The 19,285-nt window shown below is 37.2% G+C and overlaps 2 protein-coding genes and 1 long non-coding RNA gene across 5 annotated transcripts in view; 2 read left to right on the top strand and 1 right to left on the bottom strand.

Annotated features, from left to right (window-relative positions):
• Positions 1 to 4: 4 nt before the first annotated feature.
• On the bottom strand, positions 5 to 8,642 carry LOC123873156 (nuclear RNA export factor 1). Its single transcript, XM_045917870.1, has 10 exons — positions 8,382 to 8,642; positions 7,619 to 8,218; positions 7,095 to 7,285; positions 6,223 to 6,332; positions 4,849 to 4,885; positions 4,144 to 4,391; positions 2,957 to 3,125; positions 2,316 to 2,480; positions 1,357 to 1,526; positions 5 to 666 (listed from the first exon to the last, which is right to left on the bottom strand). The coding sequence occupies exons 1-10, from the start codon at positions 8,431 to 8,433 to the stop codon at positions 567 to 569; spliced, it is 1,842 nt and encodes a 613-aa protein (XP_045773826.1). The 5' UTR covers positions 8,434 to 8,642; the 3' UTR covers positions 5 to 566.
• Positions 8,643 to 11,989: 3,347 nt separating this feature from the next.
• LOC123873157 (serine/threonine-protein kinase minibrain-like) overlaps positions 11,990 to 19,285 on the top strand; it is a 262,872-nt gene continuing 255,576 nt past the window's right edge. For all 3 annotated transcript variants that reach the window (XR_006797615.1, XM_045917874.1, XM_045917871.1), the window contains exon 1: positions 11,990 to 12,432. Coding sequence is in view for 2 of the 3 variants with exons in the window: in XM_045917874.1 (XP_045773830.1) it covers positions 12,369 to 12,432 (64 nt within the window). In the remaining variant the exon portion in view is untranslated. The remainder of the gene's footprint in view (positions 12,433 to 19,285) is intronic.
• Positions 17,169 to 18,309, top strand: LOC123873165. Its single transcript, XR_006797620.1, has 2 exons — positions 17,169 to 17,226; positions 18,168 to 18,309. It is a non-coding gene; the product is annotated as an uncharacterized LOC123873165 (long non-coding RNA).

Below are 19,285 nucleotides of genomic sequence, written 5' to 3'. Positions count from 1 at the left end.
TGCCAGTAAAGATACGAATCAAAACGAAGCAGTGCTAATCATTCCGACTTATTCACACATACTACACAAGAATAATGCGTAAGTGAGAGCGAATGATTCACGCCACTCTTTTCGATTTGTTTCTTTATTATATCCAATGAACTTTTTTTTAATCAGGCACAAACTATTTAAATTAAAACTTTTCATAAAAACACTATCACGTGTAATAAAAGTATTAGCGTATTTATAACATTTCCTGTTTTAATTTTATTTAACTTTTTTAGTGTTAATTTTAACCATAAGGTAATGTTAGTATTATTTTCACTAAACAATAAAAAAAAACGTTTTTTTTTTGTGCAATTACTATTTACATAGTCAAAAACTATAAATTCATTGCCAGTAATTTTTTTGGCAGATTTTTTTTTATAACACACTACAACAGTTCATTCTTCTATCTTCGTTCTTTCTTCATTCACTCTTGGTTTTGAGTAACAAAGAACTGTCTATATATACACAGTAAGGATTGTGTTTTCCCTTTTCAGGTGCAGAACCCAAAAATGGCACAGCCACTGGGAGCAGCAACCGGTTCATTTGACGAAAGCCTCAGGAGGTATTTTGCCTTCTGAATGAAGTTGGTTGAAGATGAACAACGCACGTTGGTAGTCCCAACCGGTTTCTTGTAGACAACTGTAATGGAGAAATGGATGATAGTAAAAATAATAATAAGATATTACAATTACCAATTGTATTTTTTTTAATTCTTATTCCTTATTGTGTTTTTGTGCAGCTAAATAAACGTTTATTTATTTATTTATATTAAACCATTAGCTTAAAATATTGCAATTGTTATTTTTAATCATATTCTCCAACTAATATCTAAGATAGAGAATAATAAAAATTATAAAATTCCATTTAATATAAAACGAGCTGGCCCACCTGACTTTGCTCAGATGAAATTTGAAATACCTATAAGAAGTTTTATATAAACATAATATTATTTAGACTGTTACTGTAACTTTCTAATAGCGAAAGAATTATTAAAACCGGTTCAGTAGTTTGAGATTTTATAGATTACAAAAAAACCAAACAAACAAAATATTTTTAGTATATATTACTACTCAGTAACTAAATTTAGCTTGCTCTTGAATCTCGATGACAATCATGACTTGGCATGGCACAATTACCTAGAAGGTGCACTCTTCAAGGCAAGGTTCACTCTTGCCTTGTACTCAAATCCTATAAGTGGGAGGTAACACAAACGCCAAAGGGTTAACCTTTTAAGCAGTACTTTAGTTGAACTCTTGAAACGAAGCGACCACTGGCGCTTGGACTACTTGCGCTTGAGTGATGTAGGCTAAGAGACAGTGAACTACTCACTTGATGCTCCAGTGCTCGTTCATGCCTGTCTGCTGTCCAAGCATGTTCAACATCATGCGTTGGTTTTCGTCGTGTAGTGCTGGTGTTGCGGCCACTGGCGCTTGGACTACTTGTGCTGGCTGGTGGACTACAGGTTGGTCGGGAGTGCCTGATGAGAATGCTTTGTCCTCCTGCAGATGAAAAAGATTGATCAACAGAAAACTCACTTCATGTTTGGCATTGAAAAAGGGCCGGAAAGGGCTATTATTGAACTGTTGTTTGTGTGTGTGTAAGCGAAACTTTTAGTGATACCGCCTTTACATACTTCAGTTTTCTACTTGTTTTGTTTTGTTGTAATGTAATGTTTTCTGCTGCATAAAGAATTATCTATCCCAGAATTTCTTCGCAAAGAGAGAAATTTTGAGAGACATAAATAGATACAAGTGTAAATTAAAAATTTATAACACCCCCGACAAGCGAAGGTTACAGTAACTAGAAAAGACCTGATAACTTTCAAACGGCTGAACTGATTTTCTAGGATTATAGCTATCCAAAGTATCTGAGTTTTCCAAAACATCATTTTCAAATAAATAATTATGTATCTAGGCAACGTCGACAGCTTGACATTTGTCAATTGACATAATATTATGAACCTAACGGTTAGTTAACCTTCTTTTCTACAAGAAAACTAGAAAAGAGCTGATAACTTTTAAATGGCTGAACCAATTTTTTTGGATTATAGCTAAGAACACTCTCGATCAAACCACCTTACAAACAAAAAAAAACTAAATTAAAATCGGTTCATTCGTTTAGGCGCTACGATGCCACAGACAGATACACAGATATACAGACACACAGATACACAGATACAGACGTCAAACTTATAACACCCCTCTTTTTGGGTCGGGGGTTAAAAAGGATAACTCACAAAGAAAGCTAGGTTAGAATAAATCTGCTTGAAAATTTTAGCTGAATCTTACCTGTTCTCGGGTGGTGTTGGTAACAAACAGCATATCATTAGTGATGGAAAATCCACCGTTGCTGTTAGGTACGATCACAAACGTTCGGTGGAACGCCCTCGTCGGGTTACCGGTGACGTTTGTCTCTCTGTATACTCCATTCATAGTTACAACTATCAAACCAGGCTGTGGACAGAAAAAGTCAAGTAAATATAACGTTCATGCAACCTAAAAAACAACTAGCGCCATCTAGTTAGACTTTTCATAGTCAAAGTCAAATCATTTATTCAAAATAGTTACCATTTTACAATTTTCGATTGGCAATTGTTGAATTTGAACATAATGATGGATGGAATGGTGATAAATTACTGAAGACCCTAACACTACTTATAAGTTATCACAAGGGACACTCGCAAGTTTAACTTACGGATATAGTTATAAAGGCTTTTAAAGGACTTTAGGAAAAGACTCACTGAATGATCCATCAACGCACAGTTCAAACTCAAATAACGACACCGTTCTTAGCAGATGTCTACATCCTAATAGCTATCTGTATCCAAATTTAAGCTCGATCCGTCCTGTAGTTTGAGCTGCGCATTGACAGATCAGTCAGTCATTCAGTCAGCAGCTTTTCTTTTTATACATTTAGATTTCCAACTTACTGTAAACACTGGTAAATCGACAGCGAATCCCAACAGGTCATGTTTAGTTTTCGGCAAATCTGACAGGAAAGAAACTACTTGCAGTCTGCCGATCTTCAAGTGTCGTCGTCTGGATTCCCTTTCCGTAATCCTCAGTATGTTTCGACTTTTTGATATGTACGCGTTTAGTCTGCAATAAAAAAAACTGCATTTCAAGTCTTTATAATGAACTTATCCTTATTATATATTAAGCACTAGCTGATGCCCGCAGCTTCGCCCGCGTGGATTGGTCAGATCCCCTGCAGCATCAGGATTGAGGAGTTGGACTCCAAATTTTTTATGAAACAATGTCGCAAAGTTCCTCTATCGATTAAAAAAGAAATGACGCAAATCGGTTCAGAAATCTCGGAGATTTCGGTGTACACAGGTAGAAAAACACAACTCCCTTTTTGAAAGTCGGATAAAAAAGTAGCCTATGTTACTCCCTGGTCAATTCTCTACTTGTCTGTGAAAATCCCGTCAAAATCGGTTCAGCCGTTCCCAAGATTAGCCTTTTCAAACAGACAGACAGACAGACAGACAGACAGACAGACAGACAGGCAGAGAGACAGACAGGCAAAAATTTTAAAAACGTGTGATTCAGTTATAGTATCGTTCAAATAACCATATGACCTTAATATGCGGTAGTTATTTCGAAATTACAGACAGACACTCCAATTTTATTTATTAGTACAGATGTGAAAGGAGAAAGAGTGGAAGGCTAAAGAAAAGGTGGGTGGGTAGCATGAAAGAGGATATGAGTGTAAAAGTGTGCTGACAGATGACAGAAGTGAGTGGAAGAAGGCTGATGTGGTGCCGATCCCACGTAGCGAGGGATAAGGACAGAAAATATTTTGTTTTAAACTCAGCTAGGCTGAATATCACCCTAAAAATAATAATCACTCTTTCTTGTCAATTGCAATTTCGAATAAATTAAATTAGCACAACCAGCAATATTGTGAGTACCTCATGATGAAAGAATTATAAAAATCGACTCAATAGTTGCACAATTCATCAATTGGAAACAAAAAAATCTTTCTTCTTTATAATTTTTTTTTTATTTGAACCAGAAAGTTGTAATAAATAAAAAAAGTGGGCAGGGAAGCACTTAATATTAGTAAGTCTAGAAGTGTAGGACATGGATTTATGGGATATGAAATAAAACTTACCTGTTTTCAGGAGTATTTCTGCAATCGCCAGTGAGGTACGATGCCGCCATAGATAACATAGCAGTTTCATCGTACGCCTCAAGCAATGGCTGCCTGGAGTCCGAGTCATATATCGCGAAGTATTGCGTGAGGAAGTCCCGGACTAAGGTCTGGCCGGCCTGATCTATGAGGAACCACTGTCTGTTGGAAGGCAGGCTGACTTCGTCGGACACGTCGAAGCCGATCGCCGGGGGAAGGTCCACGCCGTCCTACACAATGAGTCAAAAATCAGTTTTCTTCCTCTTCTCTTCTCAGTGGCTCTTTGTACTGGGGTTTTGGTTCGACAATAATAAAATTCATCTGTGTAATAAATTGTATTCCATTTTTTTTTCCCTTTCCCACCATAGTTACTTACCAGGTGAATGTTCAATATATTGCCAGAGTACTATAATGTTCTGAAGGAAATATAAAATGCTAATCTGCACTTGGGCAGTGTGGTAGACCATGGTCAACCCCTTCTTATTCTGAGGAGACCTGTGCTCAGTAGTGAGCCGGTGATAGGTCGATCATGATGATGATATTAATATTAATTGAATAATATTATAAAACTTGATCGAAGGGTCTTCATTATAATGACCTACATGCAATATCTCTTTCTAGGCCCAGCAGTTTGTGCTACAGGTTTATGTCAGTCAGTCAGTTTATTCTTCTATATTTCTTACTTACCAGTCTCACCAATTTGGGGAACTTCTTCCTGACGTCACTGGACAAACATGGGAAGATATAGCTCTGAAACTCACACAGTATTATCCCATCCAAATTCCAATAGGATTCAATTCAATTTAGTTTTATGGCGCGCAGCTGCACCAGACCAATCAAATACGATAACTTTGACAGCTACTAAATCCTACTGACTTCACAACTTTTAATGTAGCCAATATTGTAATCATAATAAGTGATTACGGTACTATACTATTATTGTCTCATCGGCAAAATTACATAGTTTGTGCAGAAAATCTTAACGACAAGCGATAAAGTTTGTATTTCATTGGTAACTGGTGTACATTCCCTTTATTCAACATTAGGGCGCCTTCAAAGCCGCAAAGTACAGCGCAGAGAAAGTGGTCCACCAATGAAATACAGACCTTATCGCTTGACGTTAAGATTTTGAACACAAGAACAACAGACTTGTGCTATCTCGCCCATAATTCGCGCTTACAAAATATGGCGCATGGACACAACCAAATGGTGCAATATGGTGCAATATTAGCTAAGATATTTTCGCGCCATTCAAAAATAAGATTCCGCGCAGTTAGGTATACGCGACAGTTCGAGATGGCAATCGGAGTCGAGGCAGAGGGTCATCCCGCTCACCCGCGCTATCCCGCACCGGGTGAGTGCGGGGGATGCGCGGATGTGCAGGGCATCCCCAGGTGTTAGTAGAGTAAAAAAGTAGCTGTCAAGTGTCAGCGCAATCCTATTAGATTTTGGATCGGATAATAAAAATATTTGTATTAGCATCTGCAAATTAACCATCAAAATGTTTCAATGTGAAAACCTGGATTGGCTACTTCGTAATATATTTTTATTTTCCAACAGTAAAAGAAAAACTGACTAAGGGCCGATTTTTTAAACGTCACATAACTTTTACCTGAAGAATAATTATAAAGGATTGACAGTTTTTGTATAGGAAATTTGTCAATACGTCAAATTTAATCCGCGGATAGATATAAGTTATTTGACGATTGAAAAATCGGCCCTAAAGTAACTTAATCACACCCATTATTTACCAAGCATTACCGACCGGGGGCGAAATCGCACCTTCAGAATAAAAAATCTTGACATTGGCTAATCAGTGTAAAGCCAGACGAGAGAAAAAAAAAAACCTCATGACTTTAGGTGACAGTCTTGAACTTATAATTTTTTGCGCCCTTTTTTAGCAATATTAAAAAGAAAAAATGCAGATACTCTCAGTTCAGTTTAGAGAAGAACATCAGAATCGACTCCACTATCTCATTAGTCAGTACCCACTATTTAGGGCTAACCCTTGGATTCTCCCTTGCATCATCACTGCACAAATGTGGTCGGAAATAACATTACCTCACGTAAATGTCATGGTCACTGAACCTGTTCACCAGTGGGTTTCCTTTGAGATACAATTCCACAAGGGGGAGGGGCTTGAGTGGCTCCATTGATCCCAGGTATGGTATCTGAAAAGAGGTTGAACTTGATAAGTTTTACAACCTACTGTTTTTTTAAATATTTCCAGGCCATCTGCAATCAGTCATTTATGTGGACTATAATCAGATTATATGAGTGTGTTAAGGGTTGGGAGAAGGTCACTCCATCAAGAAACTCTTCTCATAGGGCAATCCCTGGCTTTGTCTACAGGACAGTTCTATCATGGCTTTTTTAGCCTACTAACTCTGCTGCATGTGATAATACTTTTTTTTTAAGATAAAAGTTAGCCTTTGACTGCAATCGCACCTAAGTGGTAAGTGACGATGATGCAGTCTAAAATGGAAGCAGGCTAACCTGGAAGGGATGTGGCAGTTTTCTACTTTTGGTACTTTTTGTTGGTTTTACTGGAAGTATGTATTTGGTACTTTTTTGTCAAAATAGATTGCTTGAAGCTGGAAATAAAAGTTCCATGAACATATAGAATGACATGGCCATTCCGTGAATAGCCGAGGACATCAACACACAGGACCACGCAAAAGTATGGGGGAATTCTCGTAACAAATGGAACTAGTGTTCCAAGGTGCATCAATACACAGTGGATTTTAGTCCACATTGGCATTGGAGGACCCGCACTAGATGTACAAAAAGGTGACATAAAGCAACTCCACCTCAACCTCCCTTGTCCGTGTCATGTAGAAGTCCCTACAAGAAATATGTACACATGTGGACGTCTATCGGCTGATAATGATGATCATAATGAAAAAATTTGGCATGTTACTAGGCCACCTTACCCTATTGTCACCTAAGTACAGTATTTTTAGGTTTTTTAACTTGACGCAAAGGGCCTTCAGATGTTCGATGCCATGTAGCTTATTGTCATTCAGGTTTAGAGCTTCAAGGTCTGGAATGTTCTCAGCAATTATGTCTATTGCGGCCAACATTATCATTGGACGGAATAGGGCACAGAATATGTCACATAAATCTGTAACAAAAAATAAGCAAATGTATAGTAATTTTTTTAAATGTGTAATAACAATAGATTTATTATACCTCCTGACAAAATCTATTTTTTGGGTGAAGCAGCTGTAACAATAAAGTCTAAACCTACGGAATCAGATTTATTAAAAACAGTTAATTCTTTTAGTCAATATATACTAAAGTTAGGTTAAGATGGATACTGGACTGAAAACAATTTGAAGATTGAAAGTTCTTGTTGTGCAGAAAGGTAAATCTATAACTTAACATTATTATATGGAGATTTTTATTGAATGCTTGAAATACAACTAAAACAGTATGCATTATGCAATATTTTTACCTGGATCAGCATGAAACTTTGTCAAATCCAAAGCCTTAGTCGCAGCATTGTACCTCTTAGCCATCGCAAGCTTCATCTTCTCTTTCATATCTGCATCAATGGTCACATTTGGCACAGAGTTGCGAACAATCACAACCAGTTTAAACCCATCTGACATAACAATCTTTCTATCAGCATTAAACAGCTTTTCTGCTATTTTTGCATCATCAACGTAGAATACAGCTGCATTGCCATTTATTTTGTAGTAATGAGGTATAAACACATCTGGAGATATGTGGCTCAATAGTACTCTTAAAATTACTTCTTTATCATGTTTAGCTCCATATGGTATTATTATTTGATACCATGGTAGTAACCCAGGCATGAACTTCTTTCTGGCAGCCGGCCGTGGTGCAGGAGATCCTAGTCTTCCTCCTCTAGCTCTAAAGCCTTTCCTGTTAGGTCCTTGACCTCCAGATGCCCCCATATCAATGTCTCCATCCAACAATAATTGCGATGCGTGAGCGTCATTCCACGAACGGAATTTGCTTTTTCCTTTATTTGTACCAGGTTTAAAGCTGACTCGCCTGGTGTTGTTAGAGTGTGCACGGTCGTCATGTTCTGTAAATCGAAACAATATTACAAAACAACTATGAACTTAATGCAAAGTTGAGTGTGGAACAGGACTTCAACCTAATGGAATTTTCCCTACCACTCTTAGTCGAATTTCTCTCAAAATTCTTTATTAAACATCTTTTAGATAAAAAAAGTGGTAAATACTTACCAAAGTGCTCATTTGGCTTCCAATTCCTCAATCTTCCTCCACGTTTAGGCATGATTTTTTTTAAAATGTACAAGTGACAAGTTAACCAGTAAAACTATGAAAACTTCTCAAAGTTATTTGCCAGTATTTGTACAGTTGCAATAATTATTGCAACCATTTAAACGCAGAAAACAGTGGATTATTTTCAATTTGTACTTGGAAAATAGTAAATACAAATAGGTTTCCTAATTTTTTTTCCGTAATGGCGATGGGCGTCGTGACGTCACACTCTCAATATTGTTGGCTATGATTGGTAGAGTGTAATAGTGTTACCTAATACATATTTTAAAAACTACTATTTTCCAAGGCTAATTTTATTCAGTCTGTCAAAGGCCGTGCTGTCTTAAATAACTACATTGTCGTATGACATTCGGTCATGCAAACTCGCACGAGAGGGCACTAGCAATCCTGAGCCCCGACCTTTCAAATACTAGGTGGGAGTGATCACAACAATAGATGAAGTTTTTCGTATACCATTTACTCGCATCCAGTGCGAACGCTCTCATAATATTAGCAGAATTGGAAACATTCATGCCTTTTCGTACGTGTTCACAATCGAATTTCGTACTTACAAAAATAAGTGCATAATGAGCATGATCAAAAGCATATTGGTCCCGAATATGATTACTTAAAAAATATTGAGGAAATTCGCTACCGTCAGTATCCAAGCTGTACTCTATCTTACTCACTCATAAAGAGAAATGGGAATCCAAGAAAATTCTTCACTTTTTTAGGGTGCCCCAGGTCATATTCGGATGACTTTGTATCTTAAGAATATAAAAGTGCATCACTGTGCGACCTCGAGCGACCTCTCAAAGCCAGATCAGGGACACGTTTGCAGTGCTACTGCCAAATTTCACAGTGGACCCCAGCAGATTGGCAGGCTGCGGTAGGGCCGCACAGTTCTCCTACTACCCAAAAAGCTAATTTGCCAACTCCATGCGTTGCAAGGAGGTCTACCTATGTGTTTAGCAATAATTGCGCTGGACCAATTTGCTCGATTCTGTAGAGCGGATTTCTTTTTTTGGCGAAAAAGTAAAGGCTCTGATCAAAATAATTTTAATTTATTGAAAAATAAAAAATAAAACAAAAAAGGCTCCTAAAAATATTATTATAGAAATACATCAACTCTTGTACACATAATATTATATTCGGTAATAAATTAAATTGCTTTTGAATTTTTAGTATTTGTGGTTACAGAAGTAAGTTTTTTATTTTAAAAAAATTTGCAAGATAAAAAAGTCTTAGTTACAAGAAAATCGGTAATCTACATAATAAATATATTAAAAACCAAAAAAGGCTTGCGAGTGGCGATTCCTGTACTCCACCCTAAGAAATAAAAAACCAGCCAAGTGCGAATCGAACTCGCACACTAAGGGTTCCTTACTCGGGTATTTTTTCCAATATTTCACACTATAAATCAAAAACTATGATGCATAAAAATAAATACAAATCTTGTACTTGCGTTACTTTGCGGAAGTCCATGATATACAAGGAACCAAAAGCTTAATTTGCTATAATCTGCTAAACTAGACAAATCTGTTTGGTGCAACTTACAGCATGTAATATGCACCGTCACGCCCTCCCACTGCTAAAAATGCAGGAAAATGCATGAAGGAAAAGTATTTACAATTAGGCATTGTAAGGTCTACATCTCCCGAGGAAGCTCCGGTATCGGGACGAAACGTGTGTCGAATGGTTTGGGGATTTATGTGGTGTTACGTGGTAGTGGTGCTTGCTGGGTGGCTGGCTTTTCCTGTATGTTTAGCAGTGGGAGGGCGGTTGGTGCATATTACGTGCTGCATGTTGCACCATACAGATTTGTCTAGTTTAGCGGATTATAGCAAATTAAGCTTTTGGTTCCATGTTGAAAATAAAAATCTGTTTTAGAATGTACAGGAAAGCCCTTATGATACCTACCCCACTTGGTATAATTATCGTGTTTTGAAAATAATAAATACTAATTATTTGTTCATGAACACGTCATTTTTTTTTGTGATTTAACCACAAATTCACGGTTTTCAGATTTTTTGCTTTACTTGTGCTATGAAACCGGGTCAATAGAAAATACCCTACAAAATTTTCTTGACAGACAGGACAGACGAACAGACGGACAGACAGAAAGACAACAAAGTGATGCTATAAGGGTTGCGTTTTTCCTTTTGAGGTGCGGAACCCTAAAAGGCCTAAAGTCGTTTGTGGCAATAAGTGTAATCGTTTATAACGAATCAACTTTAAACTTGCCCTTCACAAGTTTAATAAATCTATAAAAATTATGCTCTTAAAAAGTACAATATAACATAATCCAAGATTATGTAAAGTAAATGGTAAAAGAGTGTGGATTTGACTCGCAGCTCGCTTCAGTAATGCGCGGCACTGAAATAACTTTTTTACAATGCAGAGCATAAACAAAATCTCTTGAAAGAGCAACCACTGAGTTTCTTGCTGGCTCCTCTCGTTAGGAAACATATTCCGAACTAGTGGTAAATAATATTTTGACTATACAAAAGTACTTGTAAAAGTTCATTTGACTCGAAAATCTTTCTATTTCTCTAATACATATAATATAGCAGGTACATTTCATATATTTTAATTTAATAGTTTTTACCTTGCTGCTTGCATACAATTTACTAAATACTAACTACAAACTATTTTCTACCAAAAAAAGAAAACTTTTAAACACATGGTATCATTATTATAGATTATATCTTATTTTGTCTATGGTGCACGCTAAGGCCATTTCATTTTACGCAATTTATTTTCTAATTATTTCTCTTTGCAATTCTTTCACATGAAATACTATGTTGCACATAATTGAATTAAAAAATTTATGTAAATTACGAATCCAAATTTATTGATTTTGATACTATTGGCTCTACAAAATATTATATAAATCATTTGTAAATTCATAAAAACCAAAGCATTTTAAAATGGAACGTACTGGCAGCCATAGCGTTTTAAAAATAAAAACGACCACAGACAAACTTCGTGCGCTTTTCATCGAGTCTGCCATGTTTTGTCCTACTTGTCGCGCTTGATCAACGCGTTCGCGATTTCTGTTGTAAACTATTATTTTACTGAATGTTTCACAGGCTGTGTTTTGTTTACAAATAGTGTAGTTAATGACTTTGTAATAACGCTAATGAAACGTGTAATCAATCAATTGCTTTTGATACTGGTGTATAATGGTGTAGTTCGCATTTCATAAAAATTTGAAATTGTTCACAAGCTTGCTATTGCAGCAGTGAACAGAGAGATTCCGTCACGATTTTGAAATGGTTACAATTTATTCGGTATAGTGTTAATAAGTAAGTTCGATCCTGTGACGCAACCCACGTGCACATAATTTAACAAGCATCTCATGCACATTTGTTATTATTTTGTTCGCGGCTCGCGAGTTCGATTCGAGCCTGCAAGGATCGGATCGAAGAAGGGAAATCGTGTCGTCCGTCTTGCTCCCTCCCGTCGCTGTCCGTTCGGTTGCATTCATTCATTTTTATAAACCGAAATAGATTTTTTGGTCGAGTGCAATAATTGTTGTGGTGCGCGAGTCCCGAGGCACTAGGCAGTGTTGTTGGTGGTGGAGCCGCACACGTGACGCGGTCGCGGCCGAGTGTTTGGGTGTCGCCTAGGGCCGCTGCAGTGCGGAGCGCGGCGAGGCCGAGGTGAATCACCGCGCGGTGCCGTGTTGATCGTGCTTGTTTACCGCGAGTGCATCGTCAAGTGCGTGAGCGGAAGTGCCAGGCATGTGCGGCGCGGGCTGGCGCCGATGACAACGCCGTCCCATGCGACGGCGCTTTGAGCCAGTGAAAGAGTGCTAGATATTATGTTTCTTGGGTTATGAGTGTGTGACAAAGTTGTAGTGTTTCGAGGACACTGGAGCCCCTAGACGGAGTTGGGCCCGCTGGGGCGGCCCTGGTGCTTCTCGGGGCTCCGCACGAAGGCAAAATGGCAGCGTGGAACCGCCACCACCACTTCAATATGCTCATGGACGAGAATGCCAAAAACAAATGTAAGTAACCTATCAATCATAAATTCAATTAAAACCTACCTATCAGATGTTGTTATCGTCTTATCACATGTTACTACCCTTTAAGTTCATAAAAATGTGGGTACGTTATCACATTGCTGACTAAAGTTCCATTTCTTCTAGTTGTATGCAACATGCAACTGCATTGTATTTGAGTGATAGAGCAGTAAATAAAACTGCCTTCATATTTGTAGATTTACAATGCAAAACTGTAGAAGAAAATGAAGCAAAACAAAAAACTCAACATTATCTATAACAGACATACCATAGCAACATAAGTTTTCAGTGTAAACATAAACAAAGTTAGCTAAGAACATACAAAACTCGGTTGAATTCATTTATTTTAAGCAAGTTCTAAAGATGTAGTCAATGTAAGGTAGTTAAGTAATGTCTTCAGTATAAAACTTATTTACATCGCTTTCTATGAAGGTTCTAAACACCCTGGTCGAGAGAAAGCCCACAGCAAACTTGGTTACTGTTTAAAATCTAATCTACTTAAGAAAACTTACATAATTTATTATTATTATCAACATAAAATCATTTTTCAAATGTAACAAATCTGACAAACAAAAGTTGTACAATAGTACCTACTTTGAACAAATGATTTTGATTTTGAAAACCTTTCAGAAATGTTAGTGTAATAGAAAATTTCTAGTTTAGTGATAACCTAACACCAACTTAAGGTTTTCGCACATTATACAGACTCGAAGCCAGCTCCACTGATTGAACTTATAGTAAAGTGTGTATATGTGTGCTTTAAGTATATTGTATTCTTTGTGGTGGAGTTTTCAACATTTACTTGATTGAAAGAAGTACCTATACAAAGTCACTTTAAAAGCTCACACACTTACTTGTGCCTTACACTTCTGGCCGTCTACTAAGTTCAGTCAGAGTGGTGTCAGCATCTGATTGAATAAGGATTGTGTGAAAGCCTTTATTTAATACTAAGATTGAGATCTATAGAGCTGACTTTGACTTTGCTTAGACTAATGACACTGTTAAAATGAGACAGCACTATACTGCTAACATAAAACCGTCTCGTTTTAACTGAAGCTTAAGTCAAAGTCAAAGTACGCTCTATAGATCTCAGCCTAACCAATGTGAAATTTTACCACAAACATGATTAGCACTTCTGAGAAAGCTAAATGATAAGATAATGTACCACATTTTTCAGATAACTGTCTCTATGAAAATATATTCATTCAAGGTAATTTGCAATAAGAGACAATAACAAGGTAAATCACAGGTACATAAAGCATAATGATATACATTCATAATATTAATAGTCTGTTATGTATATGCTACTTCTGGATAAAATAGCTTTCTATACTGAAATAATTATTAAAATTAGTTTTTCGGAGGTTATCAATTACAAACAAACAAATCTTTCCCCTTTATGATAAGTATAAAAGAAGCATGCATATATTTAGCTGAGCTTAGTGCTTGGCTTGAGTGGTGATAGCTTAGTGGTTAAGATTTTGGTGTCCCATCTGGGAGATCCAGGGTTCGATCCTGGGCACTCATCTCTTTTCATTTGCTATTTCAACAATTAAACATCACCTGCTTTAATGGTAATGAAGAACATCATGAAGAAATCTGCTTGCCTAAGAATTCTCTGTAGTGTTTCTGTTCTGTTTCTTCAATTCTCTCCAAGATTTGTGAAGTCTGTCAGTCTGCACTTGGCCAACATATTTGACTATAGCCTAAGCCCTAAACCCTTCTCACTCTGAGACAAGACCTGTGCTCAGTAGTGTCCGGCCATAGGTTGAGATTATGATGATTTAGTCTTACCTGCTATTAGGATAATATATAAATAAATTATTTATTATTTACAATGATTCCAAATATAACACTGCAATAAGCCATAGATAATGTTTAGCATTGTTTCTAGACTGATACCAAAACATCACCCCTATGCCCATTTATATGGGGTAATCATAAGTATAGGGGTGATTACTGTTAACAACTAACAGTAAAATGACATGCACACACTTTGTAAATGCGCCCTTCTTTTCATCTCCTTTCCCATCTACTAGTAAGTTGTACATAATATGACACTCTTGTTAAACATGAATGAATGAATATACTTTTTTAAATGAACTTCTATTAAATGTTAATCTCCTTAAAATGTAAAAATGTTTAAGGCTTGTTTGGTTTACATTGTTATTCTTTTACTCTCCATTGAACGAAAACACTTTGTAATGTAATAAAATACTTGGTCCATTGTTGCTATATATAAATACAGAGTTTACACTTTATACTTTATTTCACACAAGATAGAGAGTACATAAATAATTGAAACTATGCATGCAATGGTGGCCTTATTGCTTACAGTATGTACCTAATACAATTTTCCAGCCTATCACCTTTGGAACAACTGCATAGGCATTTTCCTGTGTTTGTGTTACAGTCCAAGTATACAGGGTGTGCATTGTTACAGTTACTGGGCATTTTCTAGTTTGCAAAGAGCTTATGGATTTTAAATGACTTAATTGAATTGTTGTTAAGCTAGCAGGAAAGTTTGAGCATGTGATGACACTTAAAAATACAAAAAAATTGGGGAATTCAAGAATTTAGTGTAAGTTCATTTTGACAATAATTTCAGTTAATGCCGCGGTTTGAATAACAAAAATCCCTTACTGGTTGCCTACGAATATGCTAACTTCCAGTTTAACAGCCAGTAGGTATCAAACTTGCTAGATTGCTTAAATGAATACTATTTATTAAAATAGCAACAAAGCTAGGCTAATCAAAGTGTCTTTTTTCAAAACCTTCCCAGAGAAGAATTTAAAAAGGAAATAAAACTATATCATAGGAAAAGTTAAAGTACTCGCTAAGAAAATACGTACCCATATTAAAGAGGGAGAGCAGCGATTCTGCTAAGTTGTTAATACCCAGGCAGTATCGACATTGCTCATCCAGCTGACTTGGGCGGTAACACAAATTTGCATTGTTGAGTGCACACGGCCCTACACTGACCCACCTATCGGTGCTGTCCTGTATCCTTTTGACCTGATTTTGCTCTTGCGTTTGATAAGGGTTAAGTTGTGAATCGGTTAGACTCGACTTTAATTGCAGGTAACTGAACAGTTGCCACCTTCATCAACACTACATATTATTATAAATTAGTGCCCCACCCGCGCTAAGTTATAATCATGTGCATACATAAAATGCGTACTATCATAATTTATATAATGCAAAATGTGTAAAAGTACTTCATTCATTCATAGATTTAGGTATATGCTTAAAAATATTCAGCGGTCCAAGATTCGGCCGTCATCGTTAGCAGTCCAAAATTCTACCGTGCGCGATCTATAATTGGACCACTGCACTAGAGCAACTAGAGAAATTTGTCAAAATAAAGAAAGATCGATTTACATACAAATTACAGAAAACCCCTACGATTGTAATCGAGGGTACCTACCTACTGTGTCAAAAAAAGTAACGATTTTATGATATATAACAGGACGGGAAGTTTATTTTGTGCTAAATTAATCGCTCCATCTAGCCTCGACCCCAAACCTGCTTAACGCGGCATCGACCTCCCCAACCTTTAACCTAAGGCTCAATTTACACTGCCGCGGAATGGAATGGAATGGAAGCGTCAATTTCGCCTCATGACGCGAGAAGGCGCGCAAATTCGCTGGAATGCTCGAGTAAAGTGAAAGTCATAATCATTTATTCAAAATAGGTACTATTGTACACCTTTTATTTGTCTGATTTGTTAGATTTGAAATATGATATAGTGGTAATAATTAATTACGTAAACTTCAAACTATAGCTACGAGGGTTCCAAACGCGCCCAAGTCTGAGAAGAGCCTACAACCAACTCAGTATTCTTGCGCATTCCAGTAAACGTTTGGCACCCCACTGCTGTGACCGACCCAACCGACTCCCCGTTCGCGCCACTTCCAGCAGATCCCACAGAAGGCGCCGACAGTAGCTAGGGGAATTCTCGAGGATTCCCCGGAAGACGCGCCAGACAGAACCTTCGGTGCGCGAGTCTGGCTCGCACTTGGCCGGTTTTTTATGCAAATAAAGACTTTATATTTCTATTTCCTATTTAGTTTGTATGTTACACAATTAACATAAAGTTCACTATGCCATGTACAATTTCGTTGCAAAAAGTCACTTCAATTCCATTCCGCGGCGGTGTAAATTGAGCCTAATTCTACGTCCAACCCTCGCAGATGGGTGCTTGCATTGATGCTTTTATTAGATAACATAACTTCTATGCCGCCCCGATGTGAGCCCGACAGTGTTAAATTGGTACACAATTATTCTTACCACACTAAGCGCGCGTTCACACTTTTAAGTGTCAGGCTTAAAAGCCAACGACTAAGAGCCTGTCCAGAAAGCGCGATTTGCGCGCGTGTCCACTCGCGCGTTTTGATTTGTATTGCGTCCAGATGCGGCGAAATCACTCGCGTTTCACGCGCGCATGTGATGAGACGGCTTTAGGCCAGTTATAAACATGGACTCGGATAAAGCGGTTCTGTTGTGGCTTGCATACCGTCGATGGAGACGTCGTAAACGAAGAGAAAGTCGACGATTTAACGTGCATCCCATTCTACGCGACAGAATGACGCATAGTATGTTTATAACTTTATACCCAAAACTCAGAGAATATAGTGAAAAGTTTTTCAACTACTTTCGGATGTCAGTAGCATCGTTTGATGATTTACTAGAAATTATCAAAGAAGATTTGACTCCTTGTTAAAATTATGTGGTACGGGATACTGTTTCTGCAGAAGAAAAACTCGTGATTACTTTGAGGTAATATTTTTTATAGCTTTAGTAAGTATAAACTAAGACCTAATTAACAAAAATAAAGAATTTGAACAAAATTAACAAAAATTAGGAATCATTCTTATATAGGTAGGTACTTAATATTGAATTTAATTATCGTAAAGTTCCATTAATTCAGATTCATTGGAATCTTGTGTAGATGCCGGTGATGGGGTTTTGTAGCTAGACGTCATTGGTGGTCGTGAAGCAGTACAATAACCTCGATTGTAAGTCGAAAAGGTTGCAGGTGGAAACAAAGATGTTGAAGGGTCTGTTGCGGTATACCCTGTTTCTCCAAAATAATCTCTCTGTCCACGTTGAGTCATTCCTGTTTGGTAATGATATTGTGACGAAGGTTGGTAGTCGGAACGAGCAGCTGCAGGTTTAAGGCACAGTACTTGTTGAGCTTGAAGTACTTTCATTAATTCAATTTTTGTTTGAAGTCTGTGTTCCTCTGGTACTTTAAGAAGCTCTTTGTGTAAGGACAAACAAAATAGTTTGTCATCATCTGACTCCGTTTGGTTTAATGTCTGTGGCTGATTTCCAGATGCTAAATTTGTTTTTATGATGGAAAGAAATTCTTCGTCGGCTGCATTTAGTTTTTTCTTCTTTTTCGCCTGACTACGTGGAGGTCTCATTACATCTTCCCCATCGCCCGAAAACTCCTGTTCTTCAACTGCAACAGACGCGGTGTTGATATTACTCTCAGTTATTTTATTCCGTGTCGATCTTTCGAGGAACATCAAACGTTCAAAATAAATATATTTGGCTTTGCTGGAGGCTCCTGATCCAGACGGTGTGGTTTTCTTCTTCTTCATTTCTCTTACAAAGCCATCACGCAACCCTTTCCACTTCTTCTGCAATAAAGTACCTGTAAACAATAAAAAGATTGGAATAAAATAATAATTCTTATGTAACTTTTTTTTCAGATATTTGGCTACAGGATGTTATTTTGCGGACCTGCATTATGCCTACAGATTAGGAAAGTCTACAGTTATCGAAATAGTACAGAAAACCTGTTACGTCATATGGAACAAACTGCAAAATATAGTAATGAGAGAACCAACGAAAGCTGAATGGGAAGAAATTTCGAAACAATTTCAAAAATACACAAATTTTCCAAATTGCATCGGCGCCATTGACGGCAAGCATATCCGTATTATAAAACCTAACGATTCTGGATCTCTTTTTTATAACTATAAGAGTTATTTTTCAACTGTTTTGTTGGCCGTATGCGATGCAAATTATTGTTTTATTGCAGTGGACATAGGCGCATATGGAAAAAGTAATGACTCCACAATTTTTAAAGACTCTATTTTATATAAAAAACTTGTCGAGAAAACTTTAGATATCCCAGATCCAAAGCCAATATCGCAAACAGATACAACCCCCTTACCTCATGTCATAGTAGGAGATGAGGCGTTTAGTCTGTCTGAAAATATAATGCGCCCTTATTGCGGTAAATCTCTAACAACCAAAAAAAGAATTTTCAACTATCGCTTATCCAGGGCCCGGCGCTACATTGAATGTTGCTTTGGCATCTTGGTAAATAAATGGAGAATATTTCATAGACCGTTGAATGTGGACATAAAATTTGCAGAAAACATCATTAAGGCTTGTTGTGTTCTCCATAACTACGTAAGGTTAAGGGATGGCTACAGGTATGATCACACTCTCTACGAAACATCTCTGATTAATTTGAACACTGAGGCAGTGAGGCCTAATGCGAGATCATTGAATGTAAGAGATAGATTTGCTGATTATTTTGCTAACGAAGACAAACTCCCTTGGCAAGATAAAATGATATAGCTTATTACTGTAAAATCTATGCAAGGAATAATATTATTTAATAAAGTATTATTTACTTACCTAAAGTTTTTTTTTTCTCCTCGGAATCACCAGCTTCACAAAAAATTTCTACTATTTCTTCCCAGTTCCTACGTTTAATGATTCTATTAGAATAATCTGATGATTCCATATCCCATATAGCTACCCTTTTCTCAATTTCGTCGATAAAAAGTTCTGTGTCAAAGTTATCACGCTCCAT

This window comes from Maniola jurtina, chromosome 16 (assembly GCF_905333055.1).
Source record: "Maniola jurtina chromosome 16, ilManJurt1.1, whole genome shotgun sequence".
NCBI lineage: Eukaryota > Metazoa > Arthropoda > Insecta > Lepidoptera > Nymphalidae > Maniola > Maniola jurtina.
This window is presented reverse-complemented; position numbering and strand designations above follow the sequence as displayed.